This window comes from Seriola dumerili, unplaced genomic scaffold, assembly GCF_002260705.1.
Source record: "Seriola dumerili isolate Sdu_G_001 unplaced genomic scaffold, Sdu_1.0 BDQW01000138.1, whole genome shotgun sequence".
NCBI classification, from domain to species: domain Eukaryota; kingdom Metazoa; phylum Chordata; class Actinopteri; order Carangiformes; family Carangidae; genus Seriola; species Seriola dumerili.
Window position 1 is genome coordinate 4,021,888 of NW_019174393.1, and position 23,700 is coordinate 4,045,587.

Here is a 23,700-nt window from a genome sequence, read left to right on the forward strand (position 1 = left end):
GACACATACACATGCGAAGAGCTCAGACCACTGAGACTGAACTTGGATTAAGTCATTAAGGGTAACCATCCCCTAAAACCTCAGCCAGGGACTTTCTCTGTAAAAAGATATTCTCTTCTCACAGCAATTGACTTTCTGTCTGCGAGCAGAGCTGCCAGGCCTGTCCTGCCTTTTACTTTGGATCGACAGTTAATTTCAGCAGCGGATTACGACTCATTATATTCTTCATTAACCTCTTTTCTCTGGAGAAACATCGTCATTGTCTCAATAAACGCCTTCCTGGTTATAAGACAATGAAATAAAATAGCTGTAAAGTGCAGACGGATGCTTCCCTATCAATAATACGACACCCGTCTGACCATTTCCCTGCATGCACCTGCACTACACACGCACAATGAAACTCAATCTCCAATAACTTCCACAACAGTAACACTAGATTTTTTATTGTATCAAACAGGTGGTGATGACCTTGAGGGCCGGTGAAATGCATGGCACCAGGCATGCTGCAAGACTGCATGTGCATGTGCATGTGAGTGGCACCTCAGATGGGACAGTTGATCCTCAGCCTCACACTCTTGTTTGTTTACAGTTGGCTCTTTCCTGAGGCATGTGACGGACCGAAGCACCAACGACGCACCTCCAGAATAAAATGCTTACCACGCTTGCTGGCACAGGGATGATACACACACACACACACACACACACACACACACACACACACACACACACACACACACACACACACACACACACACACACACACAAACACATGCTTAACTTGGACTTCTGCAGACACGCAATCATCAATGCTCAATTACCCTCTCCTGTGTTTGGACAGTAATGCTAGTCCACGGGGTTTTTGGGTGTGGAGAGCAACCTGTTGAGAATAATTCACGCGAGTGTCAAAAGTGGGAATCTCAGGATTCTCTTACATTTTGTGGGGCCACACACGTATGGACGGACCCAACCTTCAGCCCATTTGTCAACATTATAGGGATCAATTGTAAATCACATTTCATTTATTGCTTTCAGCCTAGTCAGGACAATCGTAAATTTTGTTACCTCTGAAGGTAAAGTGATACGACTTGTTTGGGAATCTACATGTAAAATATTTGAGATCCTTATTAAGTTAATTGAATATAAAACCGTCATTCATTACTGATTTCCAAAGCTTTGAGACACTTAAAATGCTAGTTTTGAGCATCTATTTCATCTGTGATTTAACATTCATCTCCGAATAACCCGCCCTGTTATTTCATGTCTTTGATGAGTGGTGTCTGCCTGTTTTCCCATACTGAGGGATTATTAAGCATTATGAGGCCAGAGATATGATTTCAAAAGCGGATGCAACTCGGTATCAGTTGTCAAAGTTCATTGATAAGAGGAAACGAGCCAAAATCCATTATCGTCTACTGGTTTTTCCACATCAGATAAGCATGGATTCAAGAGGAGATTTAACTCGCACCAAGGGAACTGTTCTGTCCGACGTAGTGACGATGAATTGTACATTAGCTGCATTTTTATATACATTATACACATCATATCCAAGAGAAGAGAGATTATCTGGAGGTACAGTGTCACAGCTGTGTCAGTTGCTGTGTTGCTGCTCAGGATGTAGAGCGGGTCGTCCGCTAATGGGAAGATCGGTAGTTCGATTCCTTGCTCCTCCATTCCACATTTAGAAATGTCTACGGGGAAGATGCTGAACCCTGAACTGCCCCCATTGATGCACCATCGGTGTGTGAATGTGGCTTCCATTGTAAAGCACCTTGAGCTGTCGATAAAACCAGAAAAGCATTTGCCATAACAGAATCATTTAAATTAGGGCTTCAACCAAAAATTATTTTCATTATTAATTCATCTTTTAGTTTGTTTGTTTGTTTTTTTTGACTGTTATTGACTTAAATTTTTTTCAAAAATGTTCAATTTGTTTGTCCAAAAACCAAAAACATTCAAGTTACAATGATAGAAAACAAAGAAAAGTAGCAAATCCTAGAATGAATTTTAAATATATATATTTTATTCACCCTCCGTACAGATTGGATACACATCGTCATTTTTGTCTGTTTTGTCAACTAAGAGACAAAAAACCAAGACGGTCTAGAACACAACTTCACAAGACCAGACTCTTCAACAGCTCTCATAAGTTTGATCAAGTCAAGTGACCACAGCCAAATTCACGAGTTGTAAAGTAGATAAATAAATAAGGCAGCAACCAAAAAGAAACAAAAACAACAACCACAAAAAAGAGAGAGAAGAAAAGGCCCTGAACAGTTCTCAATACAACCAGACGTCCCTGGATCATATTGAGTGACTACACACTATTCAAAAACATTAAAGAGGGACTTTCAGACATATCAAAAGTTTGGACAAACTGAAGATGTCCCACAAAGCCCATGTCCAATGATGTTGACTTTGGATGATATGCCTTTGGAAGTCGGTGCATTTTTTGAATAAAGTGGATAAACCAGCGGTGTTGGGTAACAAAGACTCTCTCCATAATGGCTGAGCCAGACATGGCTGTGTTCTTTACCCACTGTGGCTTTATGGCTATCATGTTAATGCCTGCATCCAGCCAAAGCTTCTGTGCCCTTAGCTATCTGCTGCTTTCACGATAGACCCCCATATAACCAATTATACAGCGCAGCAGTGCCCCTTCTCTCACTCGTCAACACTCACATTTATCAATATCCTGTTAGTTTCTCTTGGAGCCAGGCACTTTATCCCCCCCACCGCAAAAAAAAAAAAAAAAAATCTTCTGTTGTTGTTATTCAAAAGTCTAATATTCATTGTAACAAAACACGCTTTGTTCTAGGCCCAGACACTTAAGGAAAAACTAATATTGGTGGATCGTTGTCACGGAGGTTGCCATGGCTACAGTCACACTTGCTGATGACTGGATTCATTCTGTGTTATCGCTGGCCACGTCCCCCCCGGCTCCCAGAGGCAGTGTGATATTAATGATAGCGATGTTCCACCATATCATTTACCGTCTGCGACATCAAAGCAATGCTGCAAAAAAAATAAATAAAATAACCCTCAGACTGCCTTGATAAAAAAAATAAAAAATAATGAAACAAAGACACTTCATTGATTTCCTCACTTTTTGTGCAACGAGTCACTTTAGAGAAATGCCTCTCATAATGCTTATCCTGCCTCATGAGCCACTTGTCAAAAAAGTACATGAATAAGTGGAGTGAGACGCAGAGGGCCAGACAGAGGCCACCGGGGTCAGCGTCTCACCTCACTGGCCAGACACGGGGTCTCCTATCGTCTGCTGCTGGGTCAAGGCCAGTGGCCCCTTCTTAAGTCCCCATCAGTGGCTGTGTCTGGAAGGCAGATAGGGATACACACCAAAACGCATACACCCTGAACAGCGTAGGGCTAATCCATCACTCTCCTGAATGAGGACAGAATCAATCAGATCACTCCGAACTAAATCACCATCAGCTGTCAGGTGATAAGCCACAGACGGGCCGTTCTCAGTGTGTAGGGACGCCGATGAAACGACGGCAAAATAGGGATGTGAACAGCTGGTAAAACCTGACTGCCCTTTAGGCTTGTTGGTGTTTCTTCCTCTTTTGTCAATACTGAGCACTCAGTTATTATTCCTTGAATCCATTTGCAGGAACAACACTTTAAGCCTGTCTCTCAATACCAGTCCATTTGCAAAGGGCTATTGACATTGCCTGACCAGTGTGCAACACTCATCATGCCTCATAATGTAATGCTCTGAGGTCATAGAGAGTTGGCCGGGGAACGGGCAAGTTAGTGAGCTTTTTCCCTCGCTAATTGATGCACTTCAGCCGCTTGGTCTTTGAACTGAATCCCTGCGTCGTCCACCAGAAAGAAGGCAGATGCCATCAGTGTTCCCTCCCCCTTTTTTTTTTTTGCCTTTGAAACCCAAGCCACCCGTCTAACCCTCAGCTCAGGGCACGAGTGAGAGGAGCCGTCTGTTAGCTTAGCTCGAGAGACAGCTACTCCCCGCTTTGTGTGACCACCGTTGAGTCTACCCTGTGAGTTTGAGGGAGCCAGGCCAAGAAGATTAGCTCTGTTTTCAGTGGGAGATGCTATCATGCAGGCGGTAGGGTCCTGTGATACTGGCTGCTTCTGTCTCGGAGCTCGGTTGGCCCAAGGACGGGAGCATTTGTTTGTGCAAGACTTTATCCTCGACTGGCGCTCTTCCAGCCCTGTGCTGTAATGCTCTAAGGAATTCTAGGCCTTTGCATTTCTGCATACAGGCCTGGAGTTTTGTTACTTCCTATCATGAAAATAACACAACAGGAAAAACTCAACAACACCAACAATTTTACAGTTGTTGTAAACACAGTGTGTGGCACTTTAATTCCTCTAATCCCTCTTGGAGTGTGGTCTCCTGGAATTCTGTGAGATTTTCACGCTTAAAAAATGAAAATGCTCTATGCATGGCACTCCGACAACTCATGCACAGTGGTTTTCAGCTGTGAAAGAAATGTTCATTTTCAGCTTTTCTGAACCGAACTGATAACCAAGTTCATGTTAATGGCAAGTCCAGTTTGTGTTATTGTCATATAATCAGTTTTCTGCTCATAATCCGAGGCAGCAGCTTGAAGAAGAAGACTGAGAAGACAGAAATAAATAGTTAGCACAAGACATAATTACTGGCCATACTGATGGCTAAGATGGGTTTGCTTTCCTTTGCTAAAGAAGATTACATTTTGGTAATGCTATTAATAGCATGTTCTGGTATGACATGTGAAATTATTTCTGGCTAGTAATGAAACTTGCTAATAAGCGGTGCGACAGAGAGAAGGAATTTCTGCTCATTGTAACCAGCACCTGTTGCAGTCTGACCTTCCACGGCACATGAGATGCCTTTTTATTGTTTCACTTTTCTGGAATGAATGGCTCTACTTCCTGCTGTGACTTTTTGGGAAGCTCATTAATACACTCTTCTCATAAGACAGGGCACTTAGAAAAAAATTGAAGTCTAAATTTATTATGGCCGAGTGATAAGTCAGCTTTACTGTACATAAATCCTTTTACAGTGTGGAAAACTAAATTCTTCCTCACATTACTTTTCTGATGGTTTCAGAAATGATCCATCCAGCTTTTATTTTTTTCTTTTGGATCAATCTCTGATGAAAGTCTGATGCAATATTTACCATTCATGTCCCAACATCTTTCCTCATAACTTCATTGAGATATGAGCTCGTTTTTTTCCAATCATTCACCGGACCCCTCTTTGCAGCAGAGTCAGTGGACCGGTGATCCTGGAGGTCAAAAGGTCATGATCCCAGGTGAGGCATTGTCATCGGGCCTGTGACCATAGCACTTAACCCCTGATTGGCTAATTCATATCCCAGGTGTGGAGCTGGGTTATATACGGTGTGTCCGTCACGGTGCTCAGGGTTTTTCCTCTCAAACGGCCCAATGAGTGTGCAGCCTGTCTGAGGCAGGAGGTCCAGTTAAGCCGGGGGGGGGGGTGTTTGATGGGGGAGGAGAGCCAAAAAAGAAAAAAGAGGTCCTGCAGTTCATGTTCATTATCAGCTCTGTTTGTGACCCCCATGTCAGCACTAGTCCTAACAGGATCAGTCTTCCAACACCTGCTAGAAGGAGAAAAATCACATGGACATGACCTGTGTGAACAGGCTCCTATATGAACTGTAAGAGGAGCTGATAGGCATGGTGGTCTTTGGTTCTGATGAGTTCAAGAAAGTCAGGATTCAAGAACAGCGGCAAAAGATAAACTGATGTAACTCTAACTTTATTTCCAGCGTTCAGTAGCACCATACCAGCATGTGATTATATCCTTGGTTTAAATGAGGAATTGGCCACTGATATCATGAATCTTATTTGGTGAATGTGATGAATAATTACACATACTTCACCAGGTTGGAGGAAAATTTGTGCTGAATCTTTCCATGATAATTTTTAAGACATGCATATCAAATAAATATAAAATATTGTAATAGTGTTCTTTATCGTGTTCTTGCAAACCATTAATCCTCAAAGAAACTTACTGAATGAATCAGTTCCTTCTTTACAAAAATTACGATCACTATAGTAAGAATATATCTGCAGCACTTTGGCGTTTTCATTATCTCTTTTTCACTTTCACTCCCTTGGCACATGATCAATTATTCACCCAAGAAAAAATGTTTGAATCTCTGAGTGCCACTGGAGGAGATACTGACTGTCCCTGCTGGGATCCCGTCCTACTTTATAGTCTAGAATACTGAGACGCTTCCAAAGTGCAGAACTCCATTTTTAGACTTTCATTCCCCACTGAATTGTGGCTTGAATCAGGGATGCAGAGAATTTGCCCAACTGCTTATTTTCTATATGGTGTTTAACACCTTAAATTCTGACATATTTGCTGTTTAAACTCATATGCAGCATTGTAATAAGAAATGTAAGGGATGTCGGGCTGTTTATTGAATAAATACAAAACATAAATTCATTTAATTCTGTTTAATTGAAAAGTTAGTTAGTGAATAAGCTTCACTTTTTTGTAAGTAAGTGCTTAGCTTAGCATGTAGATAGGAATCAGCAGGAAACAGCTAGCTTGGCTCTGTCCAAAGCTAAAAATGCTAACAGCAGCTTTGCAGAGCTTAGCAGAGTATGAATATGAATTTAATGGGCCAGTATAGCTGTTGTCCACAGTCTCCAGCTAGCATAAGCTAACCACCTGCTAGCTTGAGCCTTATATTTAGGGCACAGACGTTGGAGGGAGTTACAGTGCCTAGCTAAGAGATCGTCCAGCACATGAAGCGCCTCGAAGTGCAACTTGTCCTTTTTATACTTTCGGTCAGATTAAACAAACAAGATATAATTGCGCTAATTAGTGAGCATTAGAGCTGCTGGTTGTTAAATTTTGTAACCGTCAGACAGAGCTAGGCTAGTTTTCCTGCTTCCACTCTTTGTGCTAAGCTATGCTAAACGTCTCCTGGATGTAGCTACATAAATTGCTATAAAATGACTTTTTTATTTACCATTGCAACACAATCCAAAAAGGCAATATTGTCATACTGAGCTTTTATATAAGATCATTGTGTCCATTGTTTAGATGCAAAGTTCAGACTGCAGAGCTGTTTGACTCCGAGCCTCTTTGGATTCCAGACAGATTTACTCTTCCCGCAGTCCGTCCTGACTCCGCCCTCTCCTTCCCTGAGAGGCCAAGTCCTATAGTTTGAGTTTCTACCCAGGCTATCCCATGATTCTCCCTGACAGCTGAAGCGTCAACCCCTTGACACTGACGGGAATTTATAGTCAGGACGCACAGTAGCTCTGGGGAGAGAACACACGCTCTGGGGCGCAGCGGGGACACGACTCCATCCGTCTCGAAAATGTGTACGTTTCATTGCAGATCAGTGAATGAGGCCAATTATAGTTTGAAGTCGGGGCTTAATTTCATATTCTGCTATAAGCCATTTGGAGCATCATCATTTTTCATTCATCACCATTTGTCACTTTTCCTTTGCACTGTGACTAATTTGTTTGCATGGAAATGATGAAGAGGCAGTGACAGGGAATGCAGCACTAGTTTTGTTTTTGTTTTATGGTTACTATGGGATGCAGAATCTGTCTTTCCTGATAAACGGTACACCGAAACCAACACCTTTCACTCCGAAGAACCACATTCACACACACACACACACACACACACACACACACACACTCCCTCCGCTATATTGTACATATAATTTCTGCTGCATGACAAGCTCATAAACAGAAATCCAGTAGTGAAAGCTATATTGCTTCCCATAAGAATAAATCACCTCTGAATAAAAAACAAAAACAAAACAAATGACATCTGACTACAGACTTCAAATATTTTACTAGAGTATATTCATCATTTTTATAAGGTTTCTATGGGTATGATTAATTATATATTATTAATGCTGAATTAATGAGGGTCTCTGCTGTAACTACAGTATCAGCCTCCTTCTGAAAATAGAATATACATCCTTAATCTGCAGGATTAGCAGTGAGGAAATACTTTTTGGACATGAACATATTGCCTACATAACACTAATCAGGGTCAAATGATAATTGTAGAGCACTGTCTGACATTTCCATACCAATATGTGTAATTTGCTGGTCTTTATAATCATTTCACATAACATAGTACTTAATTTTCATCAGCAGAAATTCCAAGCAGAAACAGAAATACAATAGGCCACATTTTGATGTAGCAGATAAAGCACGGGTGTAATTAATAACAGTCAAGCATCAGCAGAGCTGGGGCGTACAAAGTGAAGGACACTGGAGACTGGGGTTTTATTACACATGCAGTTAGGTTTACGCTACTAAAACACATGGGATACGCTTTGGGGGAAATGTGGTGGTTTGGCCAAATACTGTAAAAATTCACATCCTCTCTCATACTTAAAATCAGTGTGTTGACTTTTTTTTTTTTTTTTACAATATAACTGAGACATCAAACCTCCCCCTATCTTTACCAAAAACTTTAATAATGATTTAGCTGCTTTAAGCTGATATTGTAGGAAAAGGAATTAAAACATCAGTGATTGTTTTTCCAAATATGTTCAATGTGAGACTTTCCCCCTGATAGAAGAAAATCCTGGAGGCTCTCTGTTTCTTTGGTGCATGCTGCCTCACTGGCATTTAATGGCACACACCTGTTACACCTGTGCTTTACCTGCTGTAAAAAGTCTAATGGTTTCATAAAAAAAAAAAAAGATCCATATTGAGAGTACTGTTTGACTGACATGAATGTCAGTAATAAAAAAAAAAAGTAGCTGCACAGGTGGAACTAATAACATTAAAGGAGGTATTTTTAAGTTATGCTATTGCTACATAGCCAAAGTTAGCATTAACAGCTGTTTAGTTGCCAGTCATGCTAAGAGCTTCGGCCATCATTGTATTTACAAGACAAGAGGTTATAATACGTCCTCTGAGCAGCGTTAATTCTTCAGGGCAGCCTGGACGCTGCAGTGCCTCAGTATCTGAAAGTGACGAGTCACTCTTAACCCAGCTAGAGTTGGCTGGTTAGCATGCTAATTTCAGTAGCTAGAAGAAAATAAGTGATAGTATTAGAAGCTAAACAAGCTGGAGACGGCTGTTGGCAAGTCAAAGAATGAAGTTTGATGCTGAACTCGTAAAATTTCTTCTACACTGGTGAGTAAACAGCTGTTACTGCTAATGTTAGCTTTGTAGTGATAGTAAAAGCCTCACATACAGCTCCCCGTGTAGCTCCAGTGTGCTCTTGAATAGGTTCACATAAGCGGAAGGCAGACATCGTTAGTGATATTAGCTCCACCTGTGTTCAACAAGACAACATGTCTACTGTAAAACAAAGTCTACATAACTGAGTTGTGAAAAATAACCAACAATGAATGTGAATCACACATCTTCAAAAATTAATTATATGTCACACAATATCTGACTTGGAGTCTTCTCGTTTATTTCAAGACTGTTAAAAGTAGGAGCTTGAAATGAAAAGTTTTTTCCGCTCGGCTGCTTTTAAAAAGTCTGTACAAAATGATGGGGAAGAGGCATAACTGACAATTTACAGTCACGTATATGTAAATGAGATACTGTGTTGTCTTGTAGTAGCTCAGACACCCTGACAAATGATGAAAAGCACCCGTGACTCTCAGCCTTCCATAACAATGTAACAGTAGCCGGGGGTGGGGAGGGACATCCATAGGGTAAAAGTAAAACCCCACTGATTGTGCAAAAGCATGCCGTAGTGCACACCGCTCATAGCTTAAGCTTGTGAGTGTCTCTCCCCCTCGACATCCCTCTCTTAATTTCACTGATTCATTAGTCGCTCTTTTGTATTTCCACCAGCGAATAAACTCGACAGACATCAGGTTTTGAAAAGACGGTGTGTTTGCCTTTCTGTGTCTGAAGCTCGCGTCATTTCATAACACAAGGTCGTGCGGCCATACAAAGACAGGAATCCCTCACATTCCCGCCTGTGAAGTTTCCAGTTGTGGACCTTTCAGGTTGCTGCAAAAATGCCACAGGCTATATATCACCTCCTCGCAGGCTTTTATCCTTTTCTTTTTTTCTTTTTTCTTTTTTTATGAATCTGAGCTGAATGAGCCTCGTTTCTATTTATACCATCCTATACATGTGTTTCTCAAAGCTGTTTTGACTCTGCACATTCCAATCTATTTATGTTGGGATTTTCTACAAGTTACAATTGGCCATACCGTTCCCACCGGCTAAAAACAGGCGCACAACACGTCTGAACTTTTGAAAGATATTATAATCTCAATGGACATAACTGTTGACACTAAGTTTAATTAAAATGTCCTGCCTGCTCATTGACCAGCATGTGTGGAGGAACTTTTTCTTTGATTGGAAGTTGTTCCTCTGCAACTGTTAACAGAGGTTGAGCATTGTTCACATTAGTGGGAGACACTGATTCTGAAAACGCCTCATTTAGCATTTATAAGCAGTATATAAACATTTAATAAAAGTTTTTTTATTTGTTTAATGTTGTTGTAGGCAGGTGTAAGTATTTATTCATTTATTTGTCGGGAACAAAAACTCCTGTGGGCGCCTATTAGTGGAGGCTGGTGCTGAAACACAGTTGTAATATGATATGTCCTCATAGGAGAAGTTATTATTGTTAATGAATGCATGTCCTTTTATGTGCTTACAACTACATTACAGTGTGTTATAGACCATTCATTAAATGTTTATATGGTACTTATAAAGGCTAAATGGGGGGTTTTAAGTGTTTCCACTTTGGGAGGATGGTGGCAGAAAGATTTTATGTCAACACCGATGCATATAAAACCAAAAGTTGTGGGAAATACATAACTTGCTTTGTCTAACTAAGTCGTAATCAGACATTTACCAGAGTAAATATATTTATGAATAACTCATTGACACTGATAACTGCAGATCTGATGGTTTATTAGAAAGTGAGGAGGCCACAAACATTGATTAATGACTTGATAACATTTATACAGGCAGAGGCGCTGGCTTATCAAGAGAGGAACCCTTAGTTGTTGACTTTAAAACATGAAATTAGGTTTGTTCGAAGACACTGAAATACTCCAAAGACTCTATGAAATGGATACTTGCATTGTCAGAAGCCGGAGTGTTGCAAGGTCACTGAGTCACTGTGTTGTATCAGGTGGCTTTTATATTGAGTTTCTGTTTTGTTTTTGCGTGAAGCATGTTTCACTTTCTTTTCTTTTCTTTAGGATCCGTGTTATTTCATTTGCAACAATGATTGTTTTGTCCCTGCAATTTCAATGTCAGCCCCTCAGAGGTCTGTCAGTCCGTTTCAGCGGTGGTCGAAAGGTTTGTTCTTTCAAATGACATAATATGATGATATTAAAAGCAGTGATCAATTATTGAACTGTTAATGAAGCCATTAGTTACGAGTATAAGTCATAAACTCCTTTATAAAGTATGTCTTTTCAGAATATACCTCTCCATCGTCAGTTTCACCCTGTTAACTGTGAAACAACAGTGTTATGTCTTTCACTTTCTCAGTGGCAGCTCAGGCAGATATGACTGTGTAGCCATTTTGTCCGGATGCAGATATTTAAAGCACCTGTCATGAAACCTGAGGTGACATTTCGATGCCTTGTGGAGGCCTTAATGTATATTTATTTCCTACACAAAGTCAGTAGGTTGTAAAGACCCATTGAGAGAAAAAAAAAAAAAAAAAAAAAAGATGCTTGATGCAGTGTGACAGCCAAACTGTTGGATAGAGTTTCACATTCTATATATAAGCCTGGTGACTTGTGTCCCTGCTGCTCTATTTAAATGCCACAGTCCCGCTGTCAAAACAGAGAGAGGGGCGCAACAATATGATGGACCTTTTTGAGACCAACACTTATCTTTTCAGTGATTTACGCTACTTGGAGGAAGGGGATCATGGACCACTACAGCACTTGGACATGGCGGGGGTGTCCCCTCTGTACAACGGCAACGACAGCCCGCTGTCTCCGGGCCAGGATAACGTTCCGTCCGAGACCGGCGGGGAGAGCAGCGGGGAGGAGCACGTCCTCGCGCCGCCGGGACTCCGCGCGCACTGCGAGGGCCAGTGCCTCATGTGGGCCTGCAAGATCTGCAAGAGAAAGTCGGCGCCCACTGACAGACGCAAGGCCGCCACGCTCAGGGAGAGGAGGAGGCTCAAGAAGATCAACGAGGCCTTCGACGCGCTGAAGAGGAAGACCGTGGCCAACCCAAACCAGAGGCTACCCAAGGTGGAGATTTTACGCAGCGCCATCAGCTACATTGAGAGATTACAGGACCTGCTGCAAACGCTGGACGAGCAGGAGAAAAGCCAAAACGGATCATCCCATAACTCTAAAGAACTCAGTGTAAGCTAATACTGGATCCAACCCTCATAGCATTCCCATAATGTTCCTCAGGAGTCCGTGATATTCAGATGGCTTTATAAGGACATCATGATGGCTTAATTATGTATTCGTATTCCTATGATGCCTATTATGACGTTATGATTTGTTTACTGCATGTTTATCTCTGTGTCACAATGATATTTTAATATCAGCTGGGTATGACAGCAGGATATTCAGTAATGAGATCACTAATGTCCCTTCCTAACAAATACACGTGTTAGTCTATTAATATTTCCCATTTTTTATTCACATTGTTCATCTTATGATTGTTTTCCTTCAACAGTTTTTCCTTTTTTTAAAAATGATGTGTATCCATTAGACTTGATGTTAAACACGAACATGTATGTTGTGTCCCTACAGGTGGCCAGTCATGAGTACCACTGGAAGAAGTCGTCTGAGCCCTGGCCGACCTCTGCTGACCATTCCACTGCAGCAATGATAGACCAGAGAGAAGGTAGAAATTTGCTTCAAAAACTTCATTGCCAAAACTTCAAAATTCACGATGGACAGAAAATACAATGTAAAAGTGGAATTAAGCATCACTTTCTTTTTTGTTGTTGTTGTTGTTTTTAGGAACCAGTGAGTCCTCCGCATCCTCCAGCCTCCTGCGTCTGTCCTCCATCGTGGACAGCATCACCAGCGACGAGAAGATCAGCTTCAGCGGGGACGTGTCAGAGAACTGAGACGTCGGCGAAAGCCTTTAATCCGACAGCGTATTTAGGATTTTCAAAATTTCCATTGTTTATCTCTAAATTATTTCCACGATAGTCAGCCGTCCTGGCTTCTGTTTTGTCGTGTAGCCTTCATTTGTGCAGCAGGAGCAGCAAATATGTACATATTTTATAATAATGTCAAGTTTAGATTTATTTATTTTGTATTCAAAGGCAGGCGAGCTCTTTAAAAAAAAAACAAAAACACCTGAGATTGTATTTAATTATTTGTACATAACTGACCGTGAAAATAAAATGCTACTTTTGCAATATAGTAAACCGCTATGTTCCTCATTCTTCAAGGTAATTTTTCCTCCACTTCGCTGTGATTTGACAAACGGAGGCAATGCGAGCATCAGCGGGTTACATTAAAACCCGGTTCAAGCTCCACCAGGTCCCCCCAGCATTCACGGCTATTAGAAGTCCATAAAATCTGTCTAAACCGCCCTGGAGCAGTTTGCTGCCGGGCTGCTTCTCTTTGTTCCAACTGGCATCCAGCGGGCCTGATCCCACAACAGTAACTCGAGTCCCCCTGCAAACACAGCGTGCCCCCCGCTCCGCTCCGCTCTCCTCTCCTATCAGATGTTTGGGGGACATGGAAACTTGGGCTAGCAGGCATGAGTGCAAAGCCCGGCGGGATAATGAAGCTATCCGAGCCATTAGGTCTCAATTCATCATCACCTGCTTCGTCATCACGCGGCAAAGCGTTTACATGCGAGCTATTAAAATGTGTGACATGATGCTGCAACGGCGTGGAAATCCTATCGAGTCTCGTTGTTGAGTATTGACATGAGGGGAGGGGGGTGTTTGTTGATGATGTTGGGGTGAACTGGACTCCCTCACATCTCATCTCAGCCCTGGTTGACCTCTGGGACTCGTCATTCAGACCTGCTGACGCACACACACACACACACACACACACACACACACACACACACGTGTTCCTTTGGGTTTATCAGAAGCCAAAGATCTCAGTGTAACATCCAGCACGAGGACAACAAAGAACATTTACTCAAGAACAAATTTGAGGCATTTTCCTGCTTCAGATGCTTCAAAGTACTTTTTCCTGCCTTCTACTTTTCTCCAAAACCTTTTCTACCTCATCAGAAAGAACCAGTGTGGAGTTCAAACCACGCTTTAACCTGAGTTTATCTTCTTTTTGGTGTTTTTTAGTGTCTAAAAAGTGCAATAAGTGAGCGGTTAATGATGCAAAGATCCACCACAAGACGATTCATAAAGCGTTTTATGGTGATTTTTTTTTTTTTTTTTTTTTTTTTGCAACCACATGTGACACTTTCTCATTTCCTGGATCTTTCAACTGTTTTTATTATGTCATATTTATTGGCTGTTGTATTGGTCCCAGTCTCAGGTGCATCACTCATGGCCGGTCTTTTTATTTATGACTTGATTGACCTGATGACATTCACTGCTTCGTTTGTTTTTCAATTTTAGTGGCGGTACAGGGTGTGTGTAGCTGTGGTAACGTCCCTCTGAAATATTGTGTGTTAGTGTTACTGCGGCAGTGTGTCTTTCATATATTGTCGGCTGTCACTTGTCTGACTTGTGTTTCTTTTCTTATTTGTGACTGTGCATGGGCGACCAAACTCCCTTTTCTGTTGGAGGCTGATAACGTTTTTCCATCTGTCCGTTGCATTTTAAGAAGGAAATATTGAAATATTTCTACTCAACCACGTGTATTTGATGGTCACAGGTTCTGATTCAGATAAAACACATAATTACACTACAACAGTATATAAAGCAGTTAAAGTTAGCTGTGATTGGACCAACATTAAAATGCTGCTTAAACAATGGGAGGTAATGTTAATACAATTACAAAGGCTATATACTTCAGATCCTGAAATACATTTTACTGAAAATACTTCTGTACTTTTAAGCAAAAAAAGAAATTCAATGCAGGACTTATCCTTTTAACGGCGTACTTGAACTTTATGTGAGTGGAGGATATGAATACCTCCTCCATATCGGAGCTGAATTAAAACCTGAAAAACACACAGTAATCTTTGGAAAAGCTCTTCTCAACAGAGCAGTTCGTTTCTTTTACTGAATATCCTGTTTTGTGTTGAAACCACACAGAAACATGATCGCTCCCAACAGTAATGTGATTTTAATGGGCTCCTTCTCTCTCTCTCTCTCTCTCTCTCTCTCTCTCTCTCTCTCTCACTCACTCATTCACTGTGATGGCAGTGTGACTCCATTTGCAGCTCCACTGTGTAACTTCCAATTTCATACCTTTTTATTTTTTTTTGGTAATTATTGCAAATCACTGAAACTGTAAACCTCACATCAACATCAACATCAACATCAACGATCGCACTTTGTCTCAGAAAAACACCTGTTTGGTTGATTTCTGCTGATTCCTGTCTGAAATGTAAAGATGTTCTTGTGAGTGAAGCTGTATTTGCTGCTGTACCGTCTTACCTTTTTATATTTCCTCCATCATGCTTCATGCACGAACCCCACCCACCCACCACAAAGACACAGCACCTTCCACGAGCCTCAGCTTTCTCTTGTCTATAACTTTACAGGGAGTTTCGGTGTTACTGATGACACCATATAATTCTCATTTAGCTGTGAAGGCAGTGTTTTAAAAGCCGAAGCTGATGAAAGGCGAGCTGTTATAGGAGTGGGAGTGGGAGTGGGGGTGGTTGGCTGGGGGGGTGGGGGGTGTAGGGCGGCTGAGTGCTCTGATTTATCCAGACTCTCCCTGAATATCCTGCTATAAGAAAAGGATTCAGAGCAGCAGGCCTGCACCTCTGTCTGCTCCCTGCCAAACAAATGGTGTTGCCACTCAAAATGTTTTTCTTTTTCTTTTTTTGTTTCAGTAATTCTTATGGGGGATGTAAAATGGACAAGGAGGGGAAACATTTGAATCAGATGGTATGGCTGTTTTTATTAAAGCGCAGTTATGCTTCACCCAGAAAACTCCAACTTCAATCATATTTTGCCGGTTAAAAAATGCAAAAACATAAAATAAAAATTAAAAAATGAGCTTCACTTTCCACCAGAGAGGAATTTATTTTGCACATCATTACTTGAGTCGAAGTATAATTCCTCCTAAGTATTCAAAAGTACATATTTTTTATTTCAACACATTGTTGTTTCACAGTGTATTTACAGACTGTATGTGTATTTTAACCGAATGAATAAACTGAGTTTCTTGAAGAACCTGTGGAATAAAAAGCTTCTGTAAAGCCCGCAGAAATGGCCATGAAACAAGTGAATCAACAAAAGGAGCCACTGTTGATTTTATATTTCTTTTTTTTTTTCAGGCAGAGATGAAGTTTGGTTCTTTATTTCTAAACCTTCAAACACAGACTTCAGATCAGACCATGGTCTCTCAGTTAGGTCACTGACGGGGTTCAGACGTGACTGACAGCGGAGGAGTTGGCTGTGATTGGGTTTTCCTCCTGTGATGAACACAGTGTACGGCCTGTCACATTTTCAGAATAAAATAAAATTCATTCCAGTGATTGAAAGCTCTGCTTCAAAGTAAGAGTTCGTCAGTGTTTCGTCATAGAAATATAGTGAAGTCAAAAGGAGAATATTTGGAGTAAAAATTATAAGTTTCCAAAATAAAGAATACTCAAGTAAAAGTACTTCACCATCGTCAACCTGTGGCTTTGCAGGAGTCTGAGTGATAAATTGTGTCTGTCACTGAGGCTGGTGCTGCACTAAACAAGCAGCTTATAAAGTCAGAGCATGAGGCACTTTGGAAGAAATAAGGTTTTCAGACGTGAGGGAGATGGACATAAAAGATCACCTCCTGCCCTTCACTTAACTCCGTCTCTGACCCTTGAGAACAACAAAAAAGCAAAACTCCAGTCAGTTCCCAGGAGACCGGGAGGGAGGGGGGGGGCGCGGATCACATCCCCGGGGCCTGCACGTGCTCAATCTGCGCCAATATAAACTCCTAATAACACCATGTGCTGCTCCGATCTAACCCATAGCGTCAATTAGCCTTTAGCTGGATGCCAGGTTTTCTCATCGTCGGGCCGTTGTTCTCAGCCCTAAACGCGCTTTGATCTTCTCAGCAGATACAAGCCGATGTCTTCTTCAGCTGTGCCTAATCCAAACTCCGGCGGCAATTCAGAGGAGGCGGCAGGTACTGGTGTTTTCTTAGGTGCGCGCAGTTCCCAGAGACTGGATGAGAGGGGTGGTGGTGGTGGGGGTGGGGATGGGTGGGGGTCTCGCCAAACGTTTTGACACATTGTGAGAAATATCCGCATTGTATCCTTGTAAGCTGTCAACAGCGTAATTACCTAAACAAGTCAGCGTCGACCTGCAGGAGACCCGCTCTGTCTGACAACCTCAGACTGTTGTAAGAGAACAATCCTGCAAATAAGAGACGATTCGGCTTCACTCCGGAGCAGTTTATAATGTCAGCGTCTTTATCACGTGTCACCAGCAAGAAAGAAGCAAAGAGAACAATGGAAACAAAGTGAAGTTTAAATGTCTGAGAGCTCTTGAGGTGATTTGATTTGCACAGTTTACATGGCACAAACAAGAGACAAGTTGCAGACATGTGCAGCCTTAAATCCCTCCTGTCTTAAACCCTCCAAACCTTCAGACCTCCACCTGAATAAAAACCCATCATGGCCATCTGCTGGGTGCTGAATTGAAGCACTTGACTTGTGTCAATAATCTTTAATGGTTCAAATTTGGCCCTTTAGAGGCCAAAATGGTGCAGGGAGTTGCAGGGGTGTCAATTGTGTAATTGCTGTCTTAATGAGCTTTGGCAAACACGGATCACCTCATCAGCAGCACCTCCAGTGACGAGGGTGAGGTGAGTGTTTAGAGGAGGGGGGTGGGGGGTGGCTTATACCGCTGTAATGTGAATTCACAGGGCTTGAAATGTTACACCTTCCTTTGCAGCTGGGCTGCATCTGCAACGCTGTTGTCTCCACCGTAACAATTGGCCTGCATACTCCTACAAGTGGTCACCCTCCCTTTCTGCACAGATTGACCAAACAAAACAGTCTCTCTTTAATGTTTATGTCTTCATAGCAAAGTGTCACTTTGATGGTCGCGATGCCTGCAGGCCGCTCGCTGATGAACCGAGCTAAATGAAGCACTTACAGCTGTGTAAGAACAGGCCGTGTTGTGGTTAAAGCTGCAAATGTTCTGAAACATTCCCGAGCATTGTATTCATCACGGCCTTGCAGGACAAGGGCTGTTGGAAGGAGAGAGTGGTGATGAGTGGGAAAACACCAGTAAGTGCAGATGTGGGAAACTCTGCAGGGTACTGGGGGGTGAGGAGGCAGCGGTTTGGGATGGGGCAGGGAGGGAGTTGAGCTAACCCCAGCCTGCCTTCTGGCTGGGCCAATGGGCCATGGTAATTAGATCTGGCCAATGTGGGCCCTGGGCTCTGGCCTGGGGGCATATAAGGGGGGCCCGGGGCAACAGACCCCTCATATCACTCAGAGGTCTCCTCTCTCTCTCTCACCCAACTCCTCTACCCTCCTTCCTTCCTTTGTGCCCATCACTCCATCCATTCAGACTCTTTTCGTCAACGAGCCATGGATGTCTTCTCACCATCCCAGGTCTACTACGACAGAGCGTGTGCTTCCTCTCCAGACAGCCTGGAGTTCGGCCCCGGCATGGAGCTCGCCGGCTCAGAGGAGGACGAGCACGTCAGGGTCCCCGGAGCCCCTCACCAGCCGGGACACTGCCTGCAGTGGGCTTGCAAGGCCTGCAAGCGCAAGTCCAGCTTCGTCGACCGCAGACGGGCCGCCACCATGCGCGAGCGCCGGCGGCTGAAGAAGGTCAATCACGCTTTCGAGGCGCTGCGGCGCTGCACCTCGGCCAACCCGAGCCAACGCCTGCCCAAGGTGGAGATCCTGCGCAACGCCATCCAGTACATCGAAAGCCTGCAGGATCTGCTACGAGAGCAGGTGGAAAACTACTACAGCCTACCTGGAGAGAGCGGCTCTGAGCCCGGGAGCCCGCTCTCCAGCTGCTCTGATGGCATGGTAAGACCTCTGATCCTCCGCTTCCTCATGCAAACATCTGGTTGTACAGAGTCCTGATGTGGCTGTAAACCCAGTAACATGTCCATCAGAGAAACGGGAACTACTGCATGTGAGACAGGACTTCATCTTGTAGGAACTCCACCCCAAAAAAAAGTCAGAGTCAGAGTCTGTTGCCATTTCTCATTAGCAAGTAGATCATTTCATTTCAAAGCAGAACCTGGATTTCCAATTTACAAACTTTTTAATCAAATACGGCAGTTTTGCAACAACACCTCAATTACCACGCTTCCTCATGCATATCATATAAACATCTCTTCTGCAGTCTCACATGTATCTTTATTCCCTGATGCTTGTTATTACAGGTCAGATTAGTTTCTCTGAAGGTGACTGTGTATCAGTTGATGCATAAGAGCTTCTAATGCTGGATGGGGTAATGGCTTTCCCACCACCGGACACTTTATAGCCCTAATAAACCGAGCTAAATCCACCGTACTGAAGTCTGGCAGGAAAAACTGGGTGCTTTTCTGCATTCCATCCTGACTGCATGTTCTGCGCCGCTGCCAGGATTTTCTGCAGATTTACTAGGAGAAAGTGTCATCTTGCACAAACTGGTGTTGCTTCCACTGATACAATCGATTCGCCACGCTCGGAGTCAGGGTGGGGGGGGGGGTGCACACTGCCACTTTTGCTTTAAGGTATATGTGAAATAAAGAAACCCATAACTTTGGAATTCAGGATTTATTAGCCCTGTCCAGTTTATCATGAAGGGCATTGGTTGTCTTTCTCTTTTCTGCCTCTTCCTATCCCATATATATTTATATCATATCTGATCTGTCTGCTGCTTCTTTTTTTTTTGTTTTTTACGTGTTTGCAAAAATTCAAGGCTAAATTTCGATTTCTCGTTTCCTTCCAGGCTGGCAGCAACAGCCCAGTGTGGCAACAGTTGAATGCAAACTACAGCAACAGCTATTCATATGCAAAGAATGGTAAGACCTCTTGACAGTAACAGCAGCTTGATATGAATATGACATGTATTCCTGCCAGCACTTTGCTTTTAAAATCAAATTTTCGAATGCTTGATGACTTTAAACGTCCCACAGTGCCAGAAAATTAAATGTAATAGTTCATATGTGGCATCCGCTGATCCCAGCTCTCCCCCCCTTCTTCCCATCAGAGAGTTTGGGCGGCAAAGCAGCCGGAGCCTCCAGCCTCGAGTGCCTCTCCAGCATCGTGGACCGCCTCTCCTCGGTGGAGTCCGGCTGTGGACCGGCCGCTCTGAGGGACATGGCCACCTTCTCCCCCGGCAGCTCCGACTCGCAGCCCTGCACGCCGGAGAGCCCCGGGTCCAGGCCCGTGTACCACGTCCTGTGAAAGGAAAAACCTTCTCTGGATATTTTGCCACAGGCGGCGTTTGCGAACAGGAAGAGATAAGAACTGGTTTTTGTGTGAAGCTGAAGGAGACTCAGCAGAATGTGAGGACCTGTGGCAAGAAGCTTTTTATATTGTACATGAGACTGTAAATATGTAATGTAAATGCCCATTTATTCTATACATGCTGTTATACCCAATGAGACGTATTTAATAATGACAGTTAATGTAATGTTGCATTATTCCAACATTAAGTGGTATTTATGCAGTGTTATTTCTTACTTTTCATGTTGTTGTGAACATTAAATCTTTTCACTGTTATGTATGAACGTTCAAGCTTTTTCTATTTGTTTTTTTTTGGAAGCTCTTCTTCTTCTGTTGTTTCAACGCATGTGTTCAAGAAACCTAACAAGCTCCATTCATCAAAACAAGGTTAACAGACAGTAATGTGTCTTAGTTTACTGGGGTTTTTTCAAGTTAATACAACAGCTAAATGAATCAGTTAAGATCACAATCAATCAATAATCAACACACCTCCAAAACTAGGTTGTTTCATATGAAATAAAAGGGGGGAAATTATTTATTAAGTGTCGTGCTCAGGGCTCGTCCTGCACAGTCTCGACTGTCTCCAGCTAACAAGGTGTGGAGATCACATTAGAAACTGATAGAGGTCAGCTGATACCATTAATCATCTGACACGGCTGTAATGACTCGCGGAGGCTGAGGCGCACAAGTCGTTACAGCATTTTATCCAAAATTTACATAAATTCACAGTAAATCTAGTAAAAATAAATTCAAATACTGAAAACATTTAGTCCGTCTTTGATCAGGTTTTATTCTCTATGTTGCTTTGATGTGTTTGGGAGTGTGAGTTTGGAGGAAGGATGGGGGGGCAGCATTGTATGTGTGTGTGTATGTGTGTGTGTGTGTGTGTTTGTACCTGTTTGTTCTTTGCTGCCAAATGTGAGTCATCATTAACACCCTGATTAGACCATCAGCACTGAGGTTGGGAACAAATGGCCTTTAATTGTACTTATTGTGTGAGTGAGGGGGGGGGGGGTCATGTGTGTCATACTGCCTCATTTCTTTGATCAGGCTGTCTGTCTGTATTTGTTTTAGTTCATGTAGGCTATTGAGAGGAAATACTTTTTTTTTTTTTTTTTTAAATCACAATACATACAGTGAAAATCTATATTTCTTTTATGGTTATTGTTTCTATGATTATATTTTCCGCTCCCCGACTCACATTTCTTTTCCCATTATGCTTTGCTCTAATGTGCTCCGTCTGGGTTACAACTACAAAAACAAAAATAAAATGTCTCCCATTCCTCTGAAGTTCTTTTATTTCAGTTTATTTGCATTTATTCTTTTATGCAACACATCTCATCAAAGTTTTAAAAAAATATCATTATTTCCCCTGGCTTCAGCATTGTTTATTATTGCTTGTAGTTTTCCGACTGTTGCTCTAGTGTTCAGTGGTGGAAAGTACGATAATGAAGTACTTACTAACATAATACTTATAATCCATCACGTTTCAGGAGGAAATCTATATTTTGACTCCACTACATTGATGTGACAGCTATAGTTACACCTACAGCCACATCACATCACAAGATTTTATATATAAAATATAAGAAGAGATCATAAGTATAATTTATTACTTTATATTTAGTTAAAATTTGCTTAAACTTGTCAGTAATAATCTCATGATAAATAATAATAAAATCATTATAATAGTTTTCACTGTTGATACTTGAGCTATGTTTTGCTGATTCCTCTTGCACCAGCCTCACATTAAATCCTCCCCTCATGAAGCCGATAATGTTCAGTTTTTGCTCAAACTGTTGGAGAAAAAGTGTTAACATGAAATACAACATTCTTGTATTATATTACATACGTCTCAGCCAGATTGCCTAATAAACTGGCAAGTGAGTGTATAAAATGTGAATCTGCAGAGTAAATTGGCACAAAATAGAAATACTACTATATAAACAACAAGTACCTCCAGTGGTGGGGGGAGGTATATTTATCCTCTGCTTGAGTACAAGTAGCAATACTGCAAAATAAAAGTACTCCATTACTAGTAAAAGCCCTGCAGGGAATATGAAAGTACGTAAATGTATTTAAAGTATAAAAAAGAAAAAGTGCTCATTATGCAAATAAGTGAATGAGACTTGCACTAGTATAGATTATTATTGCCAGTGCATTAATATGGTAGCAGCATTGTGATAGTAGCAACAATTAACTACTGTAGATGTATGTACAATCATAATCTGCACAGTGAAGCTGTTAAACACATGTAGTGAAGTGAAAAGTACAATACTGTAAACATCAAACATGGGAGGTTTCACTGGGAAGTGAGTTATCTGGTGAGGCCATAGGCCCTGCAAACTAATCTAACACTGCCATTCAAAAACAACATTCAGTACACATGTAATCTGTCCATGTACACATCCATCCGTGCATCAGCTCTCTCTGATTATGCCACTGCAGGAGTATGACACTGTCCACAGGCGAATACTCACGGTTCAGCAGAGCTCGATCTCTCTGCTACGGCTCTATGAAACATTGCAGACATTCCAGCGGCGGCTTGTATTTCAGTAACCTCTGTGGCCGCGTTCAACGCTCCAAATGTCACTGATGTCATTTTTCCATGGCTACTCTGCGGTTGTGATTCATGAACTGCTTACTCACCGAGCCCCACAGCGTCAACACGAAGCACACGGAGAGCTCAAGGTTGTCGAGGTCGAGCACGGAAAATCAGATGAAATAAAGAAATAAAATTCACTTATTTTTTTATTTATTTGTCATATTTTAATCTTGATAGAGAAAGGAGATAGTTTATCAATTAACTCTGTAATATCAAGACTCAAAGGCCAGCACAGCCATTACTGTAGTACTCCGTAAGACCACAAGAGAGAGGTGTTTCTTGTATTTCCTTCATTAACACTTGACCAGCCACTTCAGCCTCTGTACTTGGACTTAAATGATCAATATTAAGAGTCAGGGTCACACAGGGGTGTGTGTTTCAGCCTCTAAATGATCATGCTGATATTGTGTCTATTGAAGAAACAGTTATTCAGAACCTCTTTTCCACAGCTCTGAGGAGGATGCTGAGCTCATCCTGGATGTTTAAACTGAGGTTTTTTCGGGGGAATTAAATCTGCCCTCTGGCAAAAAAATCTGTGATGTGGTTGCAGCTGCAGAGACAGGGAAGGACGTGGTATAACGGATGTGCATTCTGTGGATCTAAACCATTAGAGATGCTAAAGCGAACGCTGCGTTTCAAGC

General features: G+C 42.1%; 2 protein-coding genes across 2 annotated transcripts; both read left to right on the plus strand.

Moving 5' to 3' along the window:
- Positions 1-11,786: 11,786 nt before the first annotated feature.
- myf6 (myogenic factor 6) lies at positions 11,787-13,024 on the plus strand. The gene is made up of 3 exons (XM_022749482.1): positions 11,787-12,302; positions 12,702-12,795; positions 12,915-13,024. The coding sequence occupies exons 1-3, from the start codon at positions 11,787-11,789 to the stop codon at positions 13,022-13,024; spliced, it is 720 nt and encodes a 239-aa protein (XP_022605203.1).
- Positions 13,025-18,588: 5,564 nt separating this feature from the next.
- On the plus strand, positions 18,589-20,412 carry myf5 (myogenic factor 5). Its single transcript, XM_022749558.1, has 3 exons — positions 18,589-19,041; positions 19,955-20,027; positions 20,216-20,412. The coding sequence occupies exons 1-3, from the start codon at positions 18,589-18,591 to the stop codon at positions 20,410-20,412; spliced, it is 723 nt and encodes a 240-aa protein (XP_022605279.1).
- The last annotated feature ends 3,288 nt before the right edge of the window (positions 20,413-23,700 follow it).